Source organism: Trachypithecus francoisi, unplaced genomic scaffold (assembly GCF_009764315.1).
Source record: "Trachypithecus francoisi isolate TF-2019V2 unplaced genomic scaffold, Tfra_2.0 Lachesis_group17, whole genome shotgun sequence".
NCBI lineage: Eukaryota > Metazoa > Chordata > Mammalia > Primates > Cercopithecidae > Trachypithecus > Trachypithecus francoisi.
The window spans coordinates 17,778,877-17,805,586 of NW_022681462.1; the positions used below are offsets into that span (position 1 = coordinate 17,778,877).

General features: G+C 35.6%; 1 protein-coding gene across 2 annotated transcripts; it reads left to right on the forward strand.

Annotated features, from left to right (window-relative positions):
* The first annotated feature begins 11,913 nt into the window (after nt 1–11,913).
* On the forward strand, nt 11,914–25,106 carry ETAA1 (ETAA1 activator of ATR kinase). Of its 2 annotated transcripts, none has more exons than XM_033239262.1 (6): nt 11,914–12,201; nt 13,708–13,836; nt 14,097–14,173; nt 17,671–17,783; nt 18,037–20,063; nt 24,600–25,106. In XM_033239262.1, the coding sequence occupies exons 1-6, from the start codon at nt 11,979–11,981 to the stop codon at nt 24,725–24,727; spliced, it is 2,697 nt and encodes an 898-aa protein (XP_033095153.1). In that variant the 5' UTR covers nt 11,914–11,978; the 3' UTR covers nt 24,728–25,106. The 2 variants fall into 2 exon arrangements, with proteins under 2 accessions (XP_033095153.1, XP_033095154.1); XM_033239263.1 differs by having other exon boundaries at nt 12,068–12,201; nt 13,712–13,836.
* The last annotated feature ends 1,604 nt before the right edge of the window (nt 25,107–26,710 follow it).

The following is a 26,710-nucleotide window of genomic DNA, read 5'->3' on the forward strand; positions in this document are numbered from 1 at the left end:
TATCCAGGAACTGAACTCAACTCTGCACCAAACGGACCTAATAGACATCTACAGAACTCTCCACCCCAAATCAACAGAATATACATTCTTCTCAGCACCACATCGCACTTATTCCAAAATTGACCACATAGTTGGAAGTAAAGCACTCCTCAGCAAATAAATGTACAAGAACAGAAATTATAACAAACTGTCTCTCAGACCACAGTGCAATTAAACTAGAACTCAGGACTAAGAAACCCAATCATTATAGATTCAATGCCATCCCCATTAAGCTACCAATGACTTTCTTCACAGAATTGGAAAAAAAACTGCTTCAAAGTGTATATGGAACCAAAAAAGAGCCCGCATTGCCAAGACAATCCTAAGCTAAAAGAACAAATCTGGAAGCATCAGGCTACCTGACTTCAAACTATACTACAAGGCTACAGTAACCAAAACAGCATGCTACTGGTACCAAAACAGAGATATAGACCAATGGAACAGATTAGAGCCCTCAGAAATAATACCACACATCTACAGCCATCTGATCTTTGACAAACCTGACAAAAACAAGAAATGGGGAAAGGATTCCCTGTTTAATAAATGGTGCTGGGAAAATTGGCTAGCCATAAGTAGAAAGCTGAAACTGGATCCTTTCCTTACTCCTTATATGAAAATTAATTCAAGATGAATTAGAGACTTAAATGTTAGACCTAAAACCATAAAAACCCTAGAAGAAAACCTAGGTAATACCATTCAGGACATAGGCATGGGCAAGGACTTCATGTCTAAAACACCAAAAGCAACGGCAAGAGCCAAAATTGACAAATGGGATCTAATTAAACTAAAGAGCTTCTGCACAGCAAAAGAAACTACCATCAGAGTGAACAGGCAACCTACAGAATGGGAGAAAATTTTTGCAATCTACTCATCTGACAAAGGGCTAATATCCAAAACCTATAAAGAACTCAATCAAATTTAGAAGAAAGAAACAAACAACCCCATCAAAAAGTGCGCAAAGGATATGAACAGACACTTCTCAAAAGAAGACATTCATACAGCCAACAGACACGTGAAAAAATGCTCATCATCACTCGCCATCAGAGAAATGCAAATCAAAACCACAATGAGATACCATCTCACACCAGTTAGAATGGCAATCATTAAAAAGTCAGGAAACAACAGGTGCTGGAGAGGATGTGGAGAAATAGGAACACTTTTACACTGTTGGTGGGACCGTAAACTAGTTCAACCATTGTGGAAAACAGTGTGGCGATTCCTCAAGGATCGAGAACTAGAAATACCATTTGACCCAGCCATCCCATTACTGGGTATATACCCAAAGGATTGTAAGTCATGCTGCTATAAAGACACAAGCACACGTATGTTTACTGTGGCACTATTCACAATAGCAAAGACTTGGAATCAACTCAAATGTCCATCAGTGATAGACTGGATTAAGAAAATATGGCACATATACACCATGGAATACTATGCAGCCATAAAAAAGGATGAGTTTGTGTCCTTTGTAGGGACATGGATGCAGCTGGAAACCATCATTCTCAGCAAACTATCACAAGAACAGAAAACCAAACACCGCATGTTCTCACTCATAGGTGGGAACTGAACAATGAGATCACTTGGACACAGGAAGGGGATCATTACACACTGGGTCCTATTGTGGGGAGGGGGTAGGGGGGAGGGATAGCATTAGGAGATATACCTAATGTAAATGACGAGTTAATGGGTGCAGCACACCAACATGGCACATGTATACATATGTAACAAACCTGCACATTGTGCACATGTACCCTAGAACTTATAGTATAATTTTTTTAAAAAATTTCAAATTAACTACTGTGCCGTAGTACCTTTAATTCTTTTGCTGTTGATGTACTCATACTGAGTCCTTATTTCTTTCTTTCTTTCTTCCTTCCTTTCCTTCCTTCCTTCTTTCTTTTCTTTTTTTTTTTGTTTTTTTGTTTTTTTGTTTTTTGAGATGGAGTCTCGCTCTATCGCCCAGGCTGGAGTGCAGTGGCTGGATCTTGGCTCACTGCAAGCTCCGCCTCCCAGGTTTACGCCATTCTCCTGCCGCAGCCTCCCCAGTAGCTGGGACTACAGGTGCCCGCCACCTCGCCCGGCTAGTTTTTTTTGTATTTTTTAGTAGAGACAGGGTTTCACCAGGTTAGCCAGGATGGTCTCGATCTCCTGACCTCGTGATCCGCCCGTCTTGGCCTCCCAAAGTGCTGGGATTACAGGCTTGAGCCACCGCGCCCGGCCTCTTTCTTTTCTCTCTTTCTCTTTCTTCTTTTTTGAGTCAGGATCTTGCTCTCTTGCCCAGGCTGTAGGCTAGAGAATAATGGCATAATTAGAGTTCACTGCAACCTTAAACTCCTGGGCTCAAGGGATCCTCCCGCCTTAGCCTCCTGGGTAGGTAGGACTACAGGTATGCACTATCATATCCAGCTTTTTTTTTTTACTTTTTTTGGTAGAAACAGCATCTCACTGTGTTGCCCTGGCTGGTCTCCAACTTCTGGTCTCAAGCAATCTTCCTGCCTCAACACCCCAAAGTCCTGGGATTACAGGCTACAAATATGATTTTAATGAAAAAATCAAGGATTGGTTATACTCTAAACCTTTTGCCAAGAGCACAGTTTACTTTTATGTCTTGGCATTCATAAGAAAATAAAAACTATATATGAAGTTATCTACAATTTTCCACTCTTACTAACAGCTTCTTTCTAAAGCATGTAAATATTTATTTTTATTAATATTAGGATAATTTTTTATAGTTCTTCCTAAACCTGACCACAAAATGTTTTGGAACATAAGGCAGAAAGGAATAGAATAGGGCTTTAACAAACAATGGAATAATCAGCATTGATTGCAAACCTCTGTAACAGAGACTTACATAATCTTATAAATAAGATTTGCATACCTCCAGTAATTATTGAGAAATGTAATATTATATGTTCAACTGCTAAATTATATAGAGCAGATTGAAAGTAAGATAAAAGTTCAGCGAAAAGAGGCATTAAACATTGCAGGCCAAAATTCTTAGAGACAGTCTCTGCAGATGGTCACCTGTGGAACTTTCCTGTGATTGTGAATGGCCTGCGATCTTGTTACCATGCAGATCCTGCTTCAGCAGGTCTGGGGCCCAAGTTCTGCATTTCCAATGAGCTCCCAGGTGATATCCATGTTGCTCTTCCATATATTACAACACTTTGAATAGCAACAATTATTCAAAGACAGGGAGGATTTGGAAATGTGAAGAGTAGCAAGTAAAGGAACCTTCCTCTTGATGAATTAGAAGCCATAACAGGCTTATAAAAATAGTTTAGTAGAATAAATGTTCCTGTGTTTTTCATACATTTTTTGCCAATGGAATAACCCCCAGGCCCAGTGTTCCCTCACACTGTCATTTACATTATTAACACCAGACCAAAGCCAAAGAGTCTGTTACATTCATGTGAAATGAACCAACCATTTTTTCCAGTAGTCTGCAAGATAGGAAAAGCCTTCTTGAAATGAAAATTTTCTTAGGCTTGGAACCGAATTGAAATGAGCAGTGTTAGTTTTGTGTACGGGTTTTGCAATTTAACTAATTTCTTCCCCATCTATTCTTTTATATCCTAATTGCTCAAAAATGTTATTTTAAACTTTAATATATTTTAAATGCTGTAATTTCCTTTCTAAACAATCAAAAGCCATTTTCAGCTTGGGCCAGAATATTCTGCGTAAATAACCATTCACCAAAAAACTATTTGCATCTAGGACATTCCCAGCATTCCTAGGCCTGCACTTGGCTAGGGTAACCTAAATACTATTAAGAATTGTAAAAGTTTTGAGATTTTACTTTTATTGCAAGATAAAGATATTTGTAATAGTCTCAGATACAGTTTAGGAGTGTTTTATGTTAAAATTATGGTGACAGAGTGAATGATCTGGATCCTGCTGCTTGAAGAAGAGTCAAGGACAAGCTTTAAAATCAGGCCATCTTTCTGGGATTCATAAAAGCAAAAACACATAGAAGAGAACTGAATTCCATTATGGCCAGTGGAAAGAAAGTTATTAACCCTGAATAAGACATTTTGGGACTGCTGAGGGTTTTTTTAATATTCTTAAGGTTTCACTTAAAGCAGTAAAGGAAAATGTCTTTTCAAATTACCTCTATGACACCCACAGCCATTATTCCTGAGTAGATATAGGCCAGATGAGGGTTGGTATCTGAAATGATCAGTGGGGTTGGATTCAATTAGTGCTACTAAGTGGTACTTGCAGAAAGCAGTGTGCAGTAGTATGCCCCACATCAGAACTGGGTAACCTGCTTCCCTTCATCCTCTTACTGACATTCACAGACTGAACTCCCAAGGGTGACTTACTTAGAAAGGGGCCCTTTCTGTAGTAGTGCTGCTTTTCCCAGCAACCTCCAGTTTCTCAGCCCTTGTAAACTGCCCCAGGCTTTCTTTTTCTTTAACATTTACTGCTTGGCTTCATTTCTAAGCCTATAACCTAGAGTATAGGTCTCTCTAGGTCCAGGTCTGAGCTCAACCACTGAATTGAGAGGTTTAAAATTGATGAAAGCCTGGAAAAAACAGGTAAGATGAGGAAATGTCAAAGAAACTGAGGTTACACAAACTGGAGAAAGGAGAACGAGCAGCAACAGAATCAGTAGTGTGCTGTAGCCAGTTCATACTAGCTTGTAAGAGCTGATTATTAAATTCCGAGTAATTTTGCGAGCTTCTTGTCTAACACAGCCATGAATCAAAAGTAAATTATGTCAACTTACCTATTACAAACAAAAGTAATCTAAAGGGGCACAAGGAAACTTTTGGGAGTGATGAATAGATTCATTATCTTGATCGTAGTGAAGATTCCAGGGAGTGTATTTGGTACTGTAGAACGATTGCCAAAAAACATTGCAACTTTATTTATCCCATTATGAGCTTTAGTACAATTTCTCTTGTTTATCCTTAGTAATTAAATCCTTATGTCTCACCTAGTGTCTATTCTTAAACCTATTATTTGCATGCTTCAAATATAATATTTTATGTATATTTTTCTAGTTTTAAAAGCAATACATCTTCATTGTACATAATTTGGAAGAAAAAAAAAAAGAAAGAAAACAAGCATTAGTGAAATCCCACAACCCAGAGATAACATATAGCCAATATTTGGAATATCTCATTTGAAATGTGTGGGAGTATTTGTATACTCATGTGCATATGAATAGTAGATATGACATGCATAACTTGCTTTTCTTCCATACCATGGTATAAGTATTTTATTTTGTTATAGAAATCTTTTACTTTTTTATATTAGCTATTAATATATTAAAAATAAGAACGTTACCTTTTTAAAGCTGGCCAGTTTTTTCAGCCCCATATATGCATAAAAATACATTTTTTATTTGGCTTTTAGGAAGACTTAAAAGACAGCGACTTACACTAGAGGTTCTCAGGTATTAAAATGAGTCAAAATCACCTGGAGGGCTTATAAAAACTCAGATTTCTAAACCCACACTGAGTTTCTTATCCAGTATGGGGCCCAAGAGTATGGATTTCTAACAAGTTCCCAGGTGATACTGATGCTACTAGTTTGAGAATTATTGGTTTAAACAAGTAAGGGATTGATGAATATCAAAGGGTAAAGGATTGATGGCATAGAGCTAGGCCACCCAGGCCAGGTACTGTGGTTGCATGATACCTTGGGAACCTCGACTCCTTGAATTCTTCTGCTCTACTGTCCTTAGAGTGTGGTTTTAGGCCCCACAGTCCCATCATGACCTCTGCAGTTCCTTGTTTCCATCAGGAAGAAAGATTTTTTCCAAAAGTTCCACCAGGCACTTCTGCTTATGGGTTTTAGTTAAAACTTTGTAAAGTGGACCCCTTTACCTGTAAGAAAGGCTTAGAACTGTAGTTAATTCATGGTCAGTTGGCTGATTTTAAAGCTAGCTATATTCCACCCTGAGAAAAATTAGATATGACAGACATCCTTATCTACTTTATAATTTTAATGAGGGATTTTATATTTCATAGGTCAATTTTTTTTTCTGGGAAGTAGGGTGCAAATAACTTTTTAAAAAAGGAACAACCTGAGCTGGAAGGGGATTTATAGAGAGTGTTAGAAATTTGAAATCTCTACTTTGGAGAAGAGAAGCATGAGCTGCTCAGTGACATTGTCATGTGCCATTGAAAGCTCAGCTGATTTGCTGCATGCTAGTGCAGTAAAGAATCTTTCCAGTATAACAGGAGCTGAGAAAATAAATAGCATGATTGAGCCAAAGCTGGAGCCTAGTAAGAAAAGTGTATTGCTAGTTTCAGAGGGTAAGAAAATTGAAGAAACTGATAAAGCAAAGGTTGAAATGTCATCCCCAGGAGTACGGGGCTACAGAGAAATAAAAACACATTCCTTATTTCTCTAACTCTTAGGTCTTTATGCAATAATTGAACCAAAAAACTTAAGAAAAAGTGATTTCAGATGACAGCTAGTCTCCAGTATAATTTGTCTCAGGTGCAAAGGAGTCACTAAAATATTTTAACTACCAGTTCCATCTTTAAATGGGATTTTGTTTCATTCTATTTTGAACTTTTAAAAATAATATTCCTTTAATTGAGAAACAATAAGACTACAACCCTTGACCCAATACTGGTGTTTGTTCTATGTTTTAGTTCCGGTTTCTTTTTAGATGTAAGAAATAGAGACCAACTGGCATTAGCTAGCCCCTGCCTAACAAAGGAAGTTTACTGTAAAGGCTCACATTGAAAGAAAAAAGAACTGGTATCACAGTAAAATCTGGTTTTATGGACATTGAAGCTGAATGGTGGTTGGGTTTCAAGTTATCCAGAGTAAATAGATGTTGATTCCAGTGGTCCCCAGTGTGCATAATTCTGCTACTTCCTTCAGTTTCATGTTGAGCAAGCTTTTTCGTAGTTTCTGCCCACCATGGTTTTGCACAGGGCCCTCCAGCAAATTCTTAGTTCAAATCTCCAAGAAAGAATATGATTGTCTCAATGCCTCTTTTTGTGTCAGTCAGAGGTGAAGAAGCAGGCTATGGACTGGTTCCTAAAATCAGGTGCCCATGTCTTGTCCAGTCATTTTTACCTGATTGGGCCCGTCTGGCCAGACATGGTCATCAAGGCAGCAGAGGCTCCTGATGGAGCAGTTAGGCATGATAGGTGGTTCTAGCTAATACAATTGCAGGTAGGTCACTAATAAGGAAAAATGAGCCCAGCACTTACCTAGGTACATTTTGGGGTGGAAACATTGTAACAAAACTGTTAAAAACAAACAAACAAAAAAAAAACCTCTAATCATTTTGTTGCTTGTTCAGATTCTGCCAAATGCACCCTCATAGATTTGGAGCTAGAGCTCTGTATATAAAATATAAACATAATTCACATAATTATGGATTTTTTTTTTCTTGAAAGGAAGACTGTTCATAGTTGGCCATTGATCCAGTAGTATTGACCCATCATTGTAATGTGAGGAGGCAATCACTGGCAGAGAAGCTCCTTAGTAACTCAGACTTACAGTGTCGCAATTTTTGCCTTAATAATTATTGTCAAGTTTATAAATAATCCCTATAAGTGAAACAAGCAAAAGTTTTACTTTGGTTTATTAAAGTCTTTAGTTGCAGTAAACCTTATTTATATGTATAAATTATTCAAATGCCTGGAAATGCTGAGTTATGAATCATATTGCATTCAAATGTCTGTAAGACTTTTGTTTCATATTAAAAACATTAAGGAATTAATTGTGCTATACTTATTTCAGGAGTTATATTCAGGAAGTAAATTTAATTTGAAGTACATTTAGAAATGTAACAGATTATGTAAAGTAAGTAATTTTCAAGTTAAAATTTACTATAATTTCCTACCACATAATGATTACAGGTTACAGCCATCCTAGGTGTGTTAAGATAACACATCTGTTCTTCAGGCTCAAGCTGTTCATTTCAACCATGGTTTTTTGGGCACTACAGAATTTGGAGTTATGGTAAAGTATGCACTGTTATTTTATTTGCAGCATTAATATGTTTCAAAGGATTACTACATGGTTATTTCTCCTATAAACATCACTAAATTCTTTAAACTTCCTTAATTACTTTCTAAATGTGAGTTGGATATTTATTTGGGTAAATTAAGTTCTTTTTAAATTTTTTTTAATGCTTCTAGGATTTTTGGTCACTTGAGACGTAGGAGAGATCCCTGAGAGAAATAATAATATTCCTACTAATTTATACAAGTGAAGGTTCAAGTAATTAATTTGAATTTTAAAAGATGTAACATCGGCCGAGACGGGTGGATCACGAGGTCAGGAGATCGAGACCATCCTGGCTAACACTGTGAAACCCCGTCTCTACTAAAAAAATACAAAAAATTAGCCGGGCGAGATGGCGGGCGCCTGTAGTCCCAGCTACTCGGGAGGCTGAGGCAGGAGAATGGCGTAAACCCGGGAGGCGGAGCTTGCAGTGAGCCGAGATCGCGCCACTGCACTCCAGCCTGGGTGACAGAGCGAGACTCCGTCTCAAAAAAAAAAAAAAAAAAAGATGTAACATCACTTGTATTCCAAACAGTCTTATCTGGTTATAAATAAATAAAACTAAACAATGGTTTAAATACACGTAGGTAAAAAACAATCATGGAAATAAAAAGTATCAGTAGAAGATCAAACACTGAGGAAAAATAATGGAATTATCTATTCACAACGGTTTATATGGTTTATATAACTGCTAGACCTGAATCTCAAATTTAGTTCTAGGATTTCTGTCAGCCAAACTGAAGAGTAAAAACAGAATAGTTTACAAGATAGAAGAAACATATCAGCTCCTCAGTAAAACTAAGATCTTTGCCTTACATTAACATTTTTAAACATTTTAATTGATAAATATAACGTGTGTAGAAAGTGAACAAAATGTACAGCTCGGTAGATTATCACAAAACAAATACTTTTGTAATTAACAACTAGAACATGAAAATAAAGTCAATAAATACATGAAATTCTCTCCTCCCTCTGTCCACTTCTAATCACTGTCCCTTCCCCCTCCCAAAGGTAACTATTATCCTGACTTTTGTGGTAATCATTCCTAGATTTTTCTTTATCATTTTAACACTAAAGCTTACATCCCTATACAATATAGTAGAATTTTGCCTGATGGAATTTATATGGGATTATTTAATATTATGGAGGAAGGTTGGGAGGTCTAGCCTTTTTTACTCAACTTTGTGAGATTTATCCATGTTGTTGCACAGAGTTGTAGTTTTCATTTTCATTGCTATTTTGTTGTGTGAAATATAGTTCAATATATTTATCATTCTACTGTCAAAAAGCATTTGGTCCACTTACAGTATGAAGTAATTTTGAATTGAATTTTACTGCTAAAAGCATTTTTTATTTTTTTCTTTCTTTTCTTTTCTTTTTTCTTTTTTTTCTGTTGCCCAGGCTGGAATGCAGTGGCACAGTCATGACTCACAGTAGCTCAACACCTGGGCTCAAGTGATTCTCCTTCCTAGCAGCTGGGACTACAGCCATGCACCAAAATGCCCAGCTAATTTTTTCTATTTTTTTGTAGAGATGGGTTTTCGCCATGTTGCCCAGGCTGGTCTCAAACTCGTGGGCTCAATCAATCCACCTGCCTCGGCTTCTCAAAGTGCTGGGATTACAGGCATAAGCCAGTGCATCTCACCAAAGCATTTTTATAAACTGCATCTTGATGAACAAGTCCACACATTTAAACAGAGAATATTCCTCAGAGTGAGACTGCGAGATCAAAAACTGTTTTTGAAAGTGGTTGTGCCAAATTATACTCTCACCAGCAGTACATGACAGCTTTCATTGGTGTACTTACCTATATTGTCAGTCTTTTTAACTTTAGCCATTCTGATATAGTTTTCATTTGTATTTTCTTGATTAAAAATGAATCTGATTTTTCCATAAGTTTGTTGATAATATTTTATCTTGTGAAGATCCTGCTCAAGTGTCTCATCCACTTTGGGTTTTGATGGTCAATCATTTCCTTAGTGATTTGTATCAGTTCTTCATATAACCTATATATAGGCCCTTAAATATGTCTTATAAATATTTTCTCCCAATTTGTGCCTTGCCCTTCATTCTCTTTAATGTTGTTTTTCAATGGACAGAAGTTCTCGAATTATTAATTTTATGTAGTCACATTTGTAATTATGCCTGGTGATCTTTGTTTTATTTCAAATACATTTTCTGTCATGAAAACAATTTATACCTCCTAAAATATTATTTTATCTTTTCCAATTAAATTTATAATGACTATATATGCACCTGATTTGGGGATAAAGTTTTAGGTAAAAGTCATGTTTCTTTCTTTTTCTACGTGAATATCAAATAGACTAAGCACTATTTAATTTCAAAAGTCCTTTTACCATTGCTCAGGAGGGTCACCTTTGTCTTAAATCGTGTTCATTTATATGGAATTCTGTTCCTGTGCTATCCTGTTTCTTTCATCTTTGTCTGTCCTGTCACCATCATAACAGTCTTAATTACCATAACTTTACATAAGTCTTGATACCTGGTAGGTATCCACCCTCATTATTCTTCGAGAGATCTTCAAGAGTTTATTGATATTTTTGGTCCTTTGCATTTTCATATAAATTTTAGAAAAAACTTGTCATGTTACACACACACACACACACACACACACACACACACACTGGGCCTTCGTATGTATTTATGTTGAATCTATAGGTCAGTTTGGAAATAGCTGACATTGTAACATATTGAGTCTCACAACCTATGAGTATAGTATTTATTTAGGTCTTCATTTTCTTTCAAAAAAAAATTTTTTTTTGAGACGGAGTCTTGCTCTATTGCCCAGGCTGGAGTGCAGTGGCATAACGTCGGCTCACTGCAACCTCCACCTCCCATGTTCAAGCAATTCTCTGCCTCAGCTCCCGAATAACTGGGATTACAGGCGCCCGCCACAACGCCTGGCTAATTTTTGTATTGTATTGTATTGTATTGTATTTATTTATTTATTTTTAAACGAAGTCTCCCTCTGTTGCCTAGGCTGGAGTGCAGTTGCGCCATCTCGGCTCACTTCAAGTGCAGTGGGGCAATCTCGGCTCACTGTAACTTCCGCCTCCCGGGTTCAAGCAGTTCTCCTGCCTTGGTCTCCCCAGTAGCTGGGACTACAGGCACGTGCCACCAGGCCCAACTAATTTTTTTGTATTTTTAGTGGAGACGGGGTTTCACCATGCTGGCCAGGCTGGTCTTGAACTCCCGACCTCATGATCCGTCTGCCTCGGCCTCCCCAAGTGCTGGGATTACAGGCGTGAGCTATTGCGCCCGACCTCAAAAATGTTATATAGTTCTCATTGTAGGAAGGACAACTTAATCCTAGTTACTTGCTATCTCATGTACTATTATAAATAGTATCTCTTTAAAACTTTAATTTTATATTTGTTGCCAATCTAGTGAAACACATTGACCTTTGAATATTGACTTTGTATCCAGCAACTCTTAATTTAGTAATTTTTTCTACTTTCTTTTGGATATTTCTATGCACACACCATCTACGAAAAGTTAGCTATATTTCCTTTTCTTGACAAATTCGAAGACCCTCAATAATCTGAATCTGACTAACGTGCAATTTTCATCATATATTCAATAAAAAGCTGCTATTGTATTCAATCTCCTTTTCATCTCACAAGCTCCCACTCTCAGTTTACGCGGACCTGACTACTATCCCTGCTATCTCCACCAGTCTAGAGGAATTTGAGCCCAGACGCTCCTCCAGAGCAGCCTCCGGTCCCGGCTGCGGAAGTGCGCACGCCCTCAGCACCTTAACAGCTCCGCCCCTCTCCGGGACCCAGCCAATCAGCGGCCGCCTCTTGCGCGCGCCCCACCGGCCAAAATGGCGGCTGCCGTTGGTGCTGAGTCCGGTTTGTAGTGCTGTTGCCCTACTCATCCCTTTCCAAAATGTGAGAGAAGAAACGGCTGGTGGAGGCGGGCCATAGGCAATGAGTCGGCGACGGAAACATGATGACAGCCCTAGCCCGAAGAAAACGCCGCACAAAACCGCGGCGGCTGAGGAGTGCGGCTCGGTGGTCGAGCCAGGGAGGAGGCGGCTGAGGTCGGCCCGCGGTTCGTGGCCCTGCGGGGCTAGAGAGGGGCCTCCCGGGCCAGTGCGGCAGCGAGAGCAGCCTCCAACAGCCGCCTTGTGCAGTAAAAGTAACCCCGAGGGTGAGACGTCGGCAGCGCGGCCTGCCTTGGCTTCGGCGCCGCATCCCCACAGCCCAGCTTACAACAGGAAAATCTGGGGTGGGGGTGGAGTCTGGAGTGTGTATTGTGTCTCTGGGATTCACCCCTCGAGAGTCCAAAAATACTCCTATATCACTCCCCGACGGGCTTCTGTCCCCGAGCTTGAGCACTACCCCGTTAGGTTTGACCATCCACTTGCCTCCGCCACAGGAATAGGTCATGTGGTTTACCTGTTTGCGGGAGGGCGGCTGCTTTCCAGGCTGCTCCTTGGGTCAGCAGCGGTGGCGGAGCGAGGAGGAAGAGCTGATAGGCCCGCTAACCTCAGTTTATGCTCGGAGAAATTATTTCTGGTTAAACCTTGTTCTCCCCCGCGCCCCCCCCCCCCGACCTGCTTTAGAGAAGCGTTCATATGGAAAGTTAAAGTTTGTCTCAAAGCCTGGGTGATGTCTCACCTCATTATGAATAAACCGGAAGTTGCTGTCTGTAACATCCCTCCAAATAAGATACTAAGGATCCCATTCGTCACGATTAGTTTTGGGTGCACTTTTTGAAAGACTTCTAGTAAATCTTAGTTGGAATTGAAACTCATACAAAAGCCTTTATTCTGGAGCATGTTCTTGAAATAGTGCCTTTTTTAACCTTACATGTCTTTTTTTGTTTTTTGTTTTTTTGAGAGGGAATCTCGCTCTGTCGCCCAGGCTGGAGTGCAGTGGCGCAATCTTGGCTCACTGCAACCTCCGCCTCCCTGGTTCAAGTGATTCTCCTGCCTCAGCCTCCTGAGTAGCTGGGACTATAGGCGCCCGCCACCACGCCCAGCTAATTTTTTGTATTTTTAGTAGAGACGGGGTTTCACCGTGTTAGCCAGGATGGTCTGGATCTCCTGGCCTTCTGATCCACCCGTCTTGGCCTCTCAAAGTTCTGGGATTACAAGCGTGAGCCACCGCACCCGGCCACCTTACATGTCTTTAATACTCCCATAAAGCAATTCCGGAATGAACAAAAATCTTTATAAAAATTTGAAAGTTATTCTAGACAAAAATTCCCAAGCATTGGATCACTTACGCTTTTTGAAGAATGGCAATTAATGTAGATTAGAGCTGGTGAAAGGAGGCTAAACATATTTAGGTTTCTGTTGGGTTACTTTGGATTTTTGAATGTGCCTATAAATTACAGATGGTTCCCCAAAGCCTCCAGGTCTCAATGATAATAAATAGAATGACTTAGGTTATACAGTATTGTATTATGCATTCATAGAGCTTCTGGATTATCTAAAAGTGCTCGCTATTTACAAGGTCAAGTTTGTGAAGTGCTGCATGGATTTTTATATGAAACAAGCATTTCAGTTATGGTTCAGATAATTATCTCTGGGAAAAAAAATTATATTGGACTATGAAACTTAGTTTAAGCTATTATTTGACCCTGGGTTCTTATGAAGTAAGGTAATGCTTTAAAATGCCACAATTGTTATTTTACTCATATTTTATATAGGCAGGTATGAAACACCAAAGAGAGTGCTGAAAATGGACTTACTGTCATCTCCCTTCAGTTCTCCTAATGATCCAGATGGACAGAATGATATCTTTTGGGATCAGAATTCTCCATTGACAAAGCAGTTAGGTAATTCATTATTAACATTATTTATGTGAGTAAATGTTTGATAAATGATTCAGATTTAGCTAGAATTCTAGTCAGATAATAGCATCAAGAACCTCTGAGAATCTTACATGATTTTATCTGCATAAGTATGTGATGCAAACACACAATCCTCTAAGCTGCACTAATTAAAATTATTTTCTAAGAAGTGACAGCTATTTTTTTAAAATTGAGGGGTTTTTGTTTAAAATTTATAGAAAATGTCTTTGTTTCTTTTTCTTCAGGTAAAGGAAGAAAAAAACAGATTTATACCACAGATAGTGATGAGATTTCACATATTGTTAATCGTATTGCTCCTCAGGTAAATATCACTAGTTTTATAGTTTGTTTTAAAACAGTGAAGAATGTGCCACTAAGTTTTTGTAGTTTCTTTAAATGAAAAGTATTGTCTTTTATAATTCTTTTTTCTAAAAATAAGGCAGGAAAGATTACTGTTTTGCCTTTTCTACTTTTGAAATGCATATTTTGAAAAAAGGAACGTAATATAAAATATAAGTTATTTTCTTAAGTATATATCTTGTTTTAATTTTTTAGAGTAATTTTTGACTAGGGCATTGTGTTTATCTGTAATGTTGTGCTTAACAACATACGGCATTCATTTTTCAAGTTGCTAAAATGATAGAATAAGGCAGTCAAAAAAATTTAAACTTTTAAGATTGTTTTGTGATTGGTATTTACTGTCTATAACGTTTCCCCATTGAAACTATTCTTCTTAATACTCATTGACTTATAAGATTATCAAGAAACACTTACAAAAGCGGAGAGCACTGAATTCAAATTTAGTCCTCTCCTTCAGCCTCCTGTGCTGTGTGACCCAATGCAAGTTATTTAAACTCTCACCACCTTAGTTCATTCAGCCGTGAACTAGAATTACTGTGTTCCTCTTGCTCTCTTCATTGGATCATTATGAGGATTAAACTAGATAAAAATTCTTTGTAAACTATAGAGTGCTATAATTGTAAGGTTATGTTAAGGTTGTTACGGTAATAGAACCATCTCCAAAGGTTTTTTTTTTTTTCTTGGCCAGGCATGGTGACTCACTCCTGTAATCTCAGCATTTTGGGAGGAAGGCTGAGGCCAGGAGAAAGGGGAAGATTGCTTGAGGCCAGGAGTTTAAGACCCCATCTCTGAAAAAAAAAACTTTGAGTGTTTCGTTTCTTTTTTTTATTTCTGTTCTTGTACTGTTGGAGTGAAATAGAAATATGTTCAAGTCAATCATTTGACACAAAGCAGTCCAATAACTCTAATATTACAATTACTAAGAAGCAAAGGCTTAATACATAAAACTGTTCTGAACTTCTTTACTTTTTGTTCTCTTTTTCTTATTTAACAGCATTTAAATCCAGAGAACGTTTTTGCTTAGTGTCTTCTCTAAAGGAAGTATGCCATTTTTCCTTAACATGCCCTTGAATAGTTACTATATGTTGACCATAAACAATAGATGGCACTGGCCCAAAACATGGTTTGAAGAATTATTGTCATCCAGGTGGAAGAGACAGGAAATGAAGTTTTTCTTAGCAGCTATAAAATATCCAAAATTACACCTAGCACAGTCAAAACAACTCTGTTGCTACTAGCTCTACATTCCATGTTTAGCATGTCATAGAAACTCATTTTACTTACAGTTCATTAGTTAAATAGCATTTATGCCATAATAATACTTACTCTATAAGTTAACAATAGATCTTCATTAATTGTGGGTTTCACAGGAAAGAAGCATAATAAAATGTGTTTGGGCAGGCCAGTCTAAATAGTGATAAAAAGATAGTTGTGAATAAATTATTGGACCCTTTACCTAAGTGGGCTGGAAATAATAGCTCATATAAAGAAATGCCAACAGTATGCAAGTGGTAACTTGTATAAAAAGAAAAAAAATAGTGAAATTAGTAGCTTTAAAATGTTACCCTCTTGAACTGAGTCCTTTTAAAGCATATAAATCTTTAGCAGTTTCAAGGTCTGCTTGAAAGCTTGTCATATTCTCAGAATGACAAATATTTATATTGTTTATTTTTAGGTGAGTCATTCTCAAATCATTATTTAATTTTCTTTTAACGTTTTCAGAGATAGCATTTTTTTTTAAATACTTGGTTTTATTTTGATTGGACAGTCAGTTCACTTTCTGCAGGGATATTTTTTATACAATGTTGTTTATTTGAAGATGGTATATATCTTCATTTATACAGCTTTGCACAGTATACCTTTTATAATGAAATGAAGTAATGCATTTAGATACCTTATACAGCACCTGGATTATGGTTGAAAATCAATAAATTATGTAATTATTCATGAAGAAATATGTAATATGTACAAATAGTATACAAACATACATAGGACCCATGTATATGTAAAGTTGGGTACATAAAGTCATAATTTAGTCCTCTGAAAATTGAATGAATTTAAAATTACTTTAGTAAATGGCAGAGTTCATAATTAAGACTATTATTTTCTTTAAATTCAAGATTGTTGAAATAAAAGGGAAAATATATATTGAGTCTGAAAGTGAAATTACTGATTTTCTTGAGTATTTGCAAAGCTAAAGGCAACTAGGTTCAAGTCGATATTAAGAAAACTTTTTTGATTCATTGAGGATTTGAAGTACCAAGTTGTAGGGATCTTTTCATCTAAATCTTCTAGTAAATACATGTAAACTGACACTGTTATGCCCAGTATTGTGCTGAATGCTGAGTTATTCTAAGAAGAGTCCTTGCCTTTGAGTAGCCTATAATCTAGTAGTAATGTTATTTTTTAACTTATGTGATATTTATGTTCATTCTAGGTACTGTAAAATAGAGTGAAAATGGTTACTTGATTTGATTTGTTGGTTTGGTTTGCAATTAATGCCTAAAGCTCATTCTATAATTTTTTTGTGTGATCAAGTGACTGAAAGGTACAGCAAAAATATCCAAGTCTAAAATGCCTTTTTTCTATATATTATCTGGGTAAACTTTTCTGCTTTCTCTATTTTATTATTCTTATTCCTATCTCATTCTGAGTTCTAACCTTGCTCTTACCTCTTAATTCAGTCCTGACCTCAATTCTGAGTGTTCTTAATTTAGGTCAACACGGATTGTCCAACTTTAGATAAAGGTTATAATAAGATTAAAGAAAATTTGGAGAAACAGATGATACAGAAAGTATAAGAATCTTAGGGTGGCCGGGCGCGGTGGCTCAAGCCTGTAATCCCAGCACTTTGGGAGGCCGAGACGGGCGGATCACGAGGTCAGGAGATCGAGACCATCCTGGCTAACACTGTGAAACCCCGTCTCTACTAAAAAAATACAAAAAATTAGCCGGGCGAGATGGCGGGCGCCTGTAGTCCCAGCTACTCCGGAGGCTGAGGCGAGAGAATGGCGTAAACCCGGGAGGCGGAGCTTGCAGTGAGCTGAGATCCGGCCACTGCACTCCAGCCTGGGCGACAGAGCGAGACTCCGTCTCAAAAAAAAAAAAAAAAAAAGAATCTTAGGGCAATTAAAATGTCAATTTTCTTTTAATAAAAACGTGCTTCTGTTATTAAATGTACATTTGATAAATTAATTCTTAAAACAATTTTTTTTTTAAATAAGCAATTTGTAATTCTGAATGTTTTCATTCTCTGAAACAAGTGGATCAATTCTTGTAGCTTATTATTTCTATCTCCCAACTTCTCATTGTTTTTGAGTTTGTTTGGTAACTTACCTCACCAGAATTTAGGAAATTAATTCAAAGTAGTTTTTATTTTCTGTTTTATTTTGTTTTTCTGGAAGGGGGCGGGGTGCTACATTAGTACTTTATACCTCTTTTGTTCCCTATCTGCCAAAGGATGAAAAACCAACAACAAGTTCTATGCTGGACATGTGGATTGGTGAAACTGCTATTCCTTGTACTCCCAGTGTAGTGAAAGGAAAATCAAGAGCAAAAATCAGCTGCACAAAGTAAGTTAAGACTTTTCAGCTTTTCTGAAATTCAGTGAAGCAAATATTTTTTTATAATACTCCATTTTCGTTTTGTGAATATATCAAAATTTTTGTTAATAAAATTTCCACAGTTTTGATCTATCAAATTTTGGAGTTAAAATAATTGTAAGTGTTAAAATCTTAGAGCTTTAACATCAAAATATGTTAAATAACAGTTGGATATAATGTCTCAGAACATTTTTAATTATAATTTTTAAATCTTGTTTAATAGGTTAAAAACACAAAATCAAGAAGAAGAACTTATGAAACTGGCTAAACAATTTGATAAAAATATGGAAGAGCTAGATGTGATTCAAGAGCAAAACAAGAGGAATTATGATTTTACCCAGATGATTTCAGAAACAGAGATTTTAAGTAATCATAAAGATAATACACAGATGCAGTCATTACATAATATGGTTCCTGAAATAGATAATGCTACAAAAAAGAAGCCAATCAAAGGAAACACCAAGATGTCTATGGCAGATAATCAAAATAGCAGTCAGAAGCCATTTGACCAAACTGCTGAAGCAGCCTTTAATGCTCTTTTTGATGGTTCTACTCAGAAGTGTAGCGGACAGTTAAGCCAAGAACTGCCAGAGGCTTTTTGGAGCACCAGTAATACTACCTTTGTAAAGACAAATGCTTTGAAAGAGGAGAAAATCATTACTAATGAAACTCTGGTCATTGAAAAACTGTCAAATAAAACTCCACGATCACTTTCTTCTCAAGTAGATACACCCATAATGACAAAATCATGTGTGACTTCCAGTACTAAGAAGCCAGAAACTTCTAAGAGGTACATTGATGCATTTACTACCAGTGATTTTGAGGATGATTGGGAAAACTTACTAGGTAATGAACCTTTTGCTATGCAAAATGTCGACATGCCTGAACTCTTCCCTTCTAAAACAGCCCAGGTTACTGGTCAAAAGGAAATTTGTACCTTTAATAGTAAAACTGTTAAAAATATGTCAAGAGCAAATACAAGTCCAGATGCCAGGTTAGGAGATTCAGAGGTATTACAAGATCTTTCTTCAAAGACATGTGACAGAGAATTAATAGGTGCAGAATATAGATTTTCACCAAATCCAAATAAATCAAACAAATTATCATCCACTAGAAATAAAATGAAATTTGAGAACTCTTCCAATAAAATTGTTATTCAAGACAAAATTCAAGATTGTATACTTACATCTAATCTGACAAAAATAAAGGAAGATATTCTTACTAAATCTACTGTATATGCTTCTGAAAAGAAGTCAGCTTTGAACACAAGATATTCTAATGAGCAGAAAAATAAGTGCATTTTAAATCAGGCTGTTAAAGCCCCCGTTAATACTGATCTTTTTGGCTCTGCAAATCTAGGCAATGAAACCAGTGTTAGTAACCCAAATCAGACTAGTGCATCAAAATTAGGTTCTTTCTTTGATGATTGGAATGATCCCTCATTTGCCAATGAAATTATTAAAGCATGTCATCAATTAGATAATACCTGGGAAGCAGATGATGTAGATGATGATTTGTTGTACCAAGCATGTGATGATATTGAAAGATTAACTCAGCAACAAGACATTAGAAAGGACAGTAAGACATCAGAAAGTATATGTGAGATCAATAATAATTCCGAACATGGAGCCAAAAACATGTTTACTATATCTAAACAAGGAAGTAATTTGGTACAATCAAAGCATTTGAATCCAGACAGCGTTTCAGTGCAGACATCTTTGACAAACAGCTCACAAACAGATAAGCCAATGAAAATGGAGAAAGGGGAAATGTATAGAAATTCTCCAAGATTTTTAGGTGCCACAAATTTGACTATGTATTCTAAGATCTCAAACTGTCAGATAAATAATCTGCATGTGCCTTGTACTAACATTGATGTTCCAATACGAGTGAATAGTTCCAAATTGGTTCTTTCGGGAAGTTCAAGTGTAACTTCAGATAATATGAATACAGAAATTGCTACTTACAAGAAGAAACTGAGTACTAAGCAGCTATGCCATAAGAGTATAACAGATGAATCTCAGAGCAACCATAACAAAACAGTTGGATTTTCAAAGTTTACATTTACAAGGATGAAAACTTCTCAGATTCTTTCTCAGTTTAATCAAAATTGTATAACTGGAAGTGTGTCTGATACCAAAATTACACAGGGTGTGGAGAAAAAGAAAAGTGTCAACCCATTGCTGGAGGAAGCTGTTGGACAGCAATCTTTGGTGAAATTTTCTGAATCTTCGAAACAATCTTCAAAAGGCATGTATGAAATATGAAATAGTTTTCTTTGAAAAGTATCTTAAAAAGTAGTAAAATAATTATTTGTTGTTTTTGAGTGTGAGTAATAATATATAAGGTAAAACTATAACGAATTAGAATTCTTAAAATGATACTTGGAAATAATTATAGTGCATTATACAAAGAGTAGTTGGTTTATTTTTCAAAATATTACATTGAATTCTTTCCCAGCACTTAATACAATGACTGGCATATAGTAGGTACTCAGGAAATATTTTTTGAATGATTTATTAATTGTTTCTTGGAAAATCATACCTTTAGATAAATGTATACTACAGTGTTCATTTTAAGATTGCATTTACTAAATTGTTTTAAAACTTGAGTAATCTTATAGGAAGCAGATGATGGAGCAGTGAGATAAATAATATTTAACTAGTGTGATATTTGATATAAACGTGCTAGTGGTGATGGTTAAAATTATGATTTACTTATTTTATAACAACTATCATTTCTGATTCTTCCAATTTCTCTTTTCTCCAACTCTCCATTCTATCAGTAAGTTTCATTGTTTCTATCTCAAAAACCCTGTATCCCCAAACTAACCATTTTTCTTTCTACAACAAGTTAACATTTCTTGACGAGACTACTGCAGTTCTTTTATCTATCTCCTTTCAATTCTCATCTCCAAATAGTGGAATAGCCTTTTAAAATTGGATGGGCAAAAATGACGTTTCTATGCTTAAAACAACCTTCAATGGCTGCCCATCATATTTCAAATAAAATCCAAACTGTATACTGTGACCAACAAAGCTGTGGATTATCTCTCTTTAAGCTGCGTCTCCTCTTTTTTCCTTACCTACTAATCTTCAGCTATACCAGCTGTCTTTTAGTTTCTCAAACAGTTAATGTTTCTTCCTTGTCCAGGAACGTAGACCGTGCTCTTCCCTTTGACTAAAACTACTTCTTTTCAACATGTGACCCCTCCTCCACTCTTTTGTTGGTGCTTTCTTATATCTCAATATATTACTACTTTCTCACAGAGGCCTTCCTTGAAGAGTCTCTAATCTTTGTTTATTTTTTATTTCTTAATTGCTTTTATCACAAGTTGCAATTAAATTTTTAGTGGCTCTTCTCTGTCTTGTTGGCGTTACTGCTACAACTTTCCTATTTAAGTGACTTTTTAAAAATTTACAACAGTAATATGCTAGTTATTTAAAAAGAAAAGTAAAACAGTATAGAATAATTTGAAGTAAAACGTTAAGTCTTATGTTTCTCCTTTCTCATAACCATCCCTTAGGGAAAACAACTATTAATAGTTTGGTATACATTATGTAGCATTTTCTATGCATATAAAAAGGTATGTGTGTGTGTATATATATATGTGTATGCGTATATACCTGCAGATTTATTTAAATATTAATAAATCTGTATACCCACTATTTGGCAACTTGCTTTTGCCTTAATATAGCTGTCTTTTCCTATTAGTACATTTAAATTTATTTTAGTCCTGTTAATGACTAAGTGATATATATAGTGGATGTATCATAATTTAACTGTTTCTCTGATGGAAGTTTGGGTTGGTTGCAGTCTTTTGCAATTACAAACAATACTCCAGTAAATATCCTTCTACATGAATTTCTGCATGCTTGTATAATTGTATCTGTTAATTCCTAAAAAATTGCTACAAGAGAAAGTTTTGAAATTTGATGGATACCACCAAATTTCTGTCTGAAGCAGTTATACCAATTTATCTTGTCAACACTGACAATAATTCTCTACACCCAGGGTGTCCAATCTTTTGGCTTCCCCAGGCCACATTGGAAGAGTTATCTTGAACCACACATAAAATACACTGACACTCATAATAGCTGATGAACTAAAAAAAAAAAAAATCACAAAAAAACTCATAATATTTTAAGAAAGTTTATGAATTTGTATTGGGCTGCATTCAAAGCCGTGTTGGGCTGCAGGTAGCCTGTGGGCTGCAGGTTGGATAGCTTGCTTTACATGATAGCCCAAACTAGGTATTTTGAAATGTTAAAAATTGTTCTCAATCTATAATAATTATAAGTATTTAAATTTGTATTAAAGTGAGTATATTGTAACTAATTCAAGCATATTCCCAGCATGAATTTATTTACAGAGTTTAACAATGGAGGGGTTACAGGCACTGATCTGATTTGCAGTCAGAAGTCTGTGTGTAACTTTTGATCCCCCAAAATCTTAACTGCTAATAGCCTGCTGTTGATCAGAAACTTTTCTGATAACAAATAATTAATTAATGCATATTTTGTATGCTCTTATATGTATTATATACTGTATTCTTACCATAAGCTGGAGAAAGTGTTATTAAAATCATAAGGAAGAGAAAATAATATTTGCTATTCATTAAGTGAAAGTGAATCATCATAAAGGTCTTCATCCTCATAATCTTCATGTCTAGTAGGCCGAGAAGGACGAAGAGTAGGAGTTGGTCTTGTTGTCTCAGGGGTGGTCAGATGCAGAAAACAACCTACAAATGAGTGGACTTGCCAGTTCAAGCCCATGTTGTTCAAGGGTCAACTATAGTTATAATTCTATAAAGACTAAACCTCCTGGAGTATTTGAGTTTTCCCAAAACTCCTATCTACCAATCTGTCTGCATTTTTCATGGATAATCTGCCTTTTCGCTTATCTCATCAATATTTTCTTTAAGCTTATTGATAGTACCGAGTCTCTTAATTACTATTAACTTTGTTGATGTTTTCTATTGTTTCTACTTCCTTTTACTTTGTTATGTAGCAAGCTGCTCTCCAGGGAAGTATCTCTGAAACAAAAGTCACTTAACTCCCTCAATGATTTCAGGCAGGAGTTGGCAAACTATGATCCATCCAAATCCAGCCTGCAGCTTATTTATGTATAGCCAGCACACTAAAAATGATTTTTACATTTTAAATGGTTGGAAAAAAATCAAAAGGAGAATAATATTTCATGACATTTGAAAATTATATGAAATCCAGATTTCATTGTCCATAAACAGGTTTTATTTGAACACAGCTCATCAGTTTTCAACACATTTTCCATAACTATTTTTGCTACAATGGTACAGGTGAGCAGTTGCAACAAGGTACTCAAAGGTTAACATTCTTGCTTTCTGACTCTACAGGAGAAAAAAGAAAAATTACTGACCCTTGCACTGTAAGATCAAGGTTAAGAAGAGCAGCTTTTGCTTAGTACTTTACAATATTTTGAAACTTCATTGTGTATTTTTATTATAGACTGAGTTAAAGGAAGACTGATGAGAAAAATGGATGCGTCCCTAAATCAAATTTTCATGGTGTGACCTGATTATCATTTGAAATTATTTGTTATAATATTACCAAGCAAATTGTAAGACCAACTTTAGGAAATTATATTTTCTGCTGTTGTAGATTATTAACCTGTTTTCACACAAATTCAGTGTATAGTCTTTGTATGTGTAGTCTGAGTTTGTTGTGTTTCTCAGCTTTGATACTAAAATATTAGATAATTAGTCAAGCTAATTAGAAAGTATCTTCTGGTGTCTTTCTTTAGGGAAAAATAGCTACAGTCTGTTAGGTAAACAGCTTAGGAAATAAAAGCCATCAAAATCATCTGGGAAACTTATTCAAAATATATATTTCTTAGGCTGAATACCCCCTCCCATTTTTGATTATACCAAGAAAGGAGAAGGAGGCAGATTATATATTTTGGAAAATGCCTCTGTTAGTTAACAAGAGAAATGTCTCATAAATTGTGAATCTTTTTCTAGATGTCAGAATAAATGATATTTCTCTTCTGTCAATATTACAGATTCTTCTTTCTTAAAAAGTATATTTGGAACATAAATGGTTTTACTGGTGAAAGTTTACTTAAATATGTATTAGGGTGATAATCTTAAACTTAAAATATCATTTAAATGAGAAAGTGATTTCTAATACAAAGCTTCAACTTACTAAGTTAATTGAGATTATTTTAAAGTTTCTCCAAAATGCATCCTCCAAATAAAAATATAATTTCTAACAGTGAATCACAGGTAACCAGTCTGACATGAAGAGATTTCATTTAATCACTCTAAAATATATTTCCTCAGTGGATGAAATGAAAACTTTAAAGGGAAAAGTGATGTGAATATTAATATAACATCTTATGTAAATATACACTATTTGAGATACTGATAGCTAATTTAATTCCTTATATTTTGACTATTTTCCTATTAAAGTGTACATAACATTTAAAATCCCAATGTATCCTTTTTAAAGATATATTTATTCATAGGTCATATAAATTAGATGTCATTGTCCACAAGAATTATTTGGTGGGTAGTCAGTTTTCTATCAAATAGAATTTTATCACACTGTGAAAACAATGTATCAAATAGAGACAGGTCCATCAGTGCTTGATTTTCTTTTGAACTGTAGCGTTATATCTGGAATTTTATATTTAGTAGTTTAGTTTAATAGCCAACTAATATGGCAAATCTAGGTGATTAAAATTAAAGCACATATCGAATGACTTTATAGGCTATAAAAGTAAACTCATCTTTTGTTGAATTTTTAGAGGAAGAAGAGAGAAATAGAAAGTGTTCTCCTGAAGAAATTCAGAGAAAAAGACAAGAAGCGCTAGTTCGGAGAATGGCTAAAGCTCGAGCCTCATCTGTAAATGCAGCTCCCACTTCATTTCTTTAATGAAATATTGGAAGACTTCACAAAGACTGCTGATAACTATCTGTGATAGGAAATGTTTTTTTCTTGATTTCTCTGTGAGAAATGTAATGCTGACTTTTATAAAGCCTGGACTTCTACTTTATTTAATAAATCAATGTTTGCAACGGTAAATGAAACAAATCAATGTTGTAATGGTAAATGAAACATTTCCTTGGACATGTATTTCAAAGTCATTACATATAAGTTTTGGAAATTCAGGAAAGTTAGCAATTATGTACAGATATTATACAGAGGAAAGTAGTTATATTTTTAAATGCTATTATTGCAGAGGATCATCAAAAAAGAGGTAATCTATGTTATTTCCTATTCTAATGTGTTTTCCTAATATAAAACTTCAACTTTCTAAGTTAGACGATTTTTGTTGTTTTACTTTCATTACTTCCAGATTTTAATTAATACTTTCATATTTCTAGGAACATGGTTGATATGAAATAAAGGACTTTATTTGTAAGGAAATTATTTTCAGTTCTTAGAAGTAGATTTGAATTTTAATAATTCTAAAAGGTGACACATTTTGGAAACTTTCCACCATATTTAGGAAAACTGATTTTAGAAGTCTAACATAGAAGAAAAGAAGTAGTGAATTGTCTACAAAAGTAATGTGGCATCATTAACATTTAGAACTGGCAGAAACTTCATATGTCATCTGGTCCAGCTTCCTTATTGTGTCGGTGAGAAAACGTAATACTGTTTTCAAAGTCGTAGGTAAGTTAATGCTGTGCTACAATTAGAATGATTACTTTGGACACCTAAACAATTATACCATTTGCTTCAAAGTATTAGTACATAAAATAACTTGAGGGATTGTTATTTTCTAGTATAAAACAAAAGATGTAATTAAAATACAAAAGATGTAATAAGGACTGTTTGCTGCTAATGCTCATTTTTCCTTATTTTGCTTTAAAGAATTAGTCTTTCCAGGATATAAAAATGATAATCTTTTTTCTTTTCACTTTTTCTGTAACTGTGTAATTTTTCCCTCAATTAATTTACTTACTTTACTAATCTTTTCTTCTCTATTACTGTTTTGTTTTTTCTTTTTTTGCCGTTTTGCCTATTTGGCATTTGCTAAACCAATAATAGAAGTCCAACTAGAGGGCGTAAGTCAGGGAGGATGCTTTATTCCTCTTAAATGGTTTTAGGAGAGCTAGGGAAAGTTAGAGATACGAAACACCTGTCATGGTGTGGCGTTTATCACTATTCAGGTGTCTCAAAGCAGTGATAATATAGTAGTTACTGCCCTATAATTATGCAGATACTCCTTAACTCACCGTGGAGTTACGTCCCAATAAACCCATCATGAGTTGAAAATACCTTACGTTAAAAATGCATTTACTACACTTAATCTACCCAACAACATAGCTTAGCCCAGCCTACCTTAAACATGCTCAAATCACTTATATTAGCCTAGAGTTGGGCAAATCTGGCAACACGGCACACTGTAGAGTATCAGTTGAGCTGATGCCCAGCATTGTGAGAATGTTGTACCGCATATCTCTAGCATGGGAAAGAATCAAACTTTAAAGTATGGTTTCTATTGAACGCATATCACTTTTGCACCACCTTAGAGTTGAAAAATTTTAAGTCAACCATTTTAAGTTGGAGACTGTACATCGTAAATGGTATTTTCATATATACAGTGGAGTACTAGAGTTTAGCTAACCTATTTACTTTTCTAGGAATATAAAATAACCTAGATAAATGCAAGTCGTTTCGATGTAAGAAAATAAAGAGTGGAGAATCTTTTACTAAAAGTGGCTTCACTGTGTTCTGATTATGCTTTGGATATCTCTGTCCTTGCTTAAGCTCCTCTCTGCTTTCTGCTTGCTTTTTAAAGAGTACTTTTAGGCTATTCTGTTCATTCATTTAGACTCAGTCTAATAAGTGTGTTTCTTTGAGCCTCGTACCTAACCATCTTCACTGGAATTGATTATTCTCTCTGAT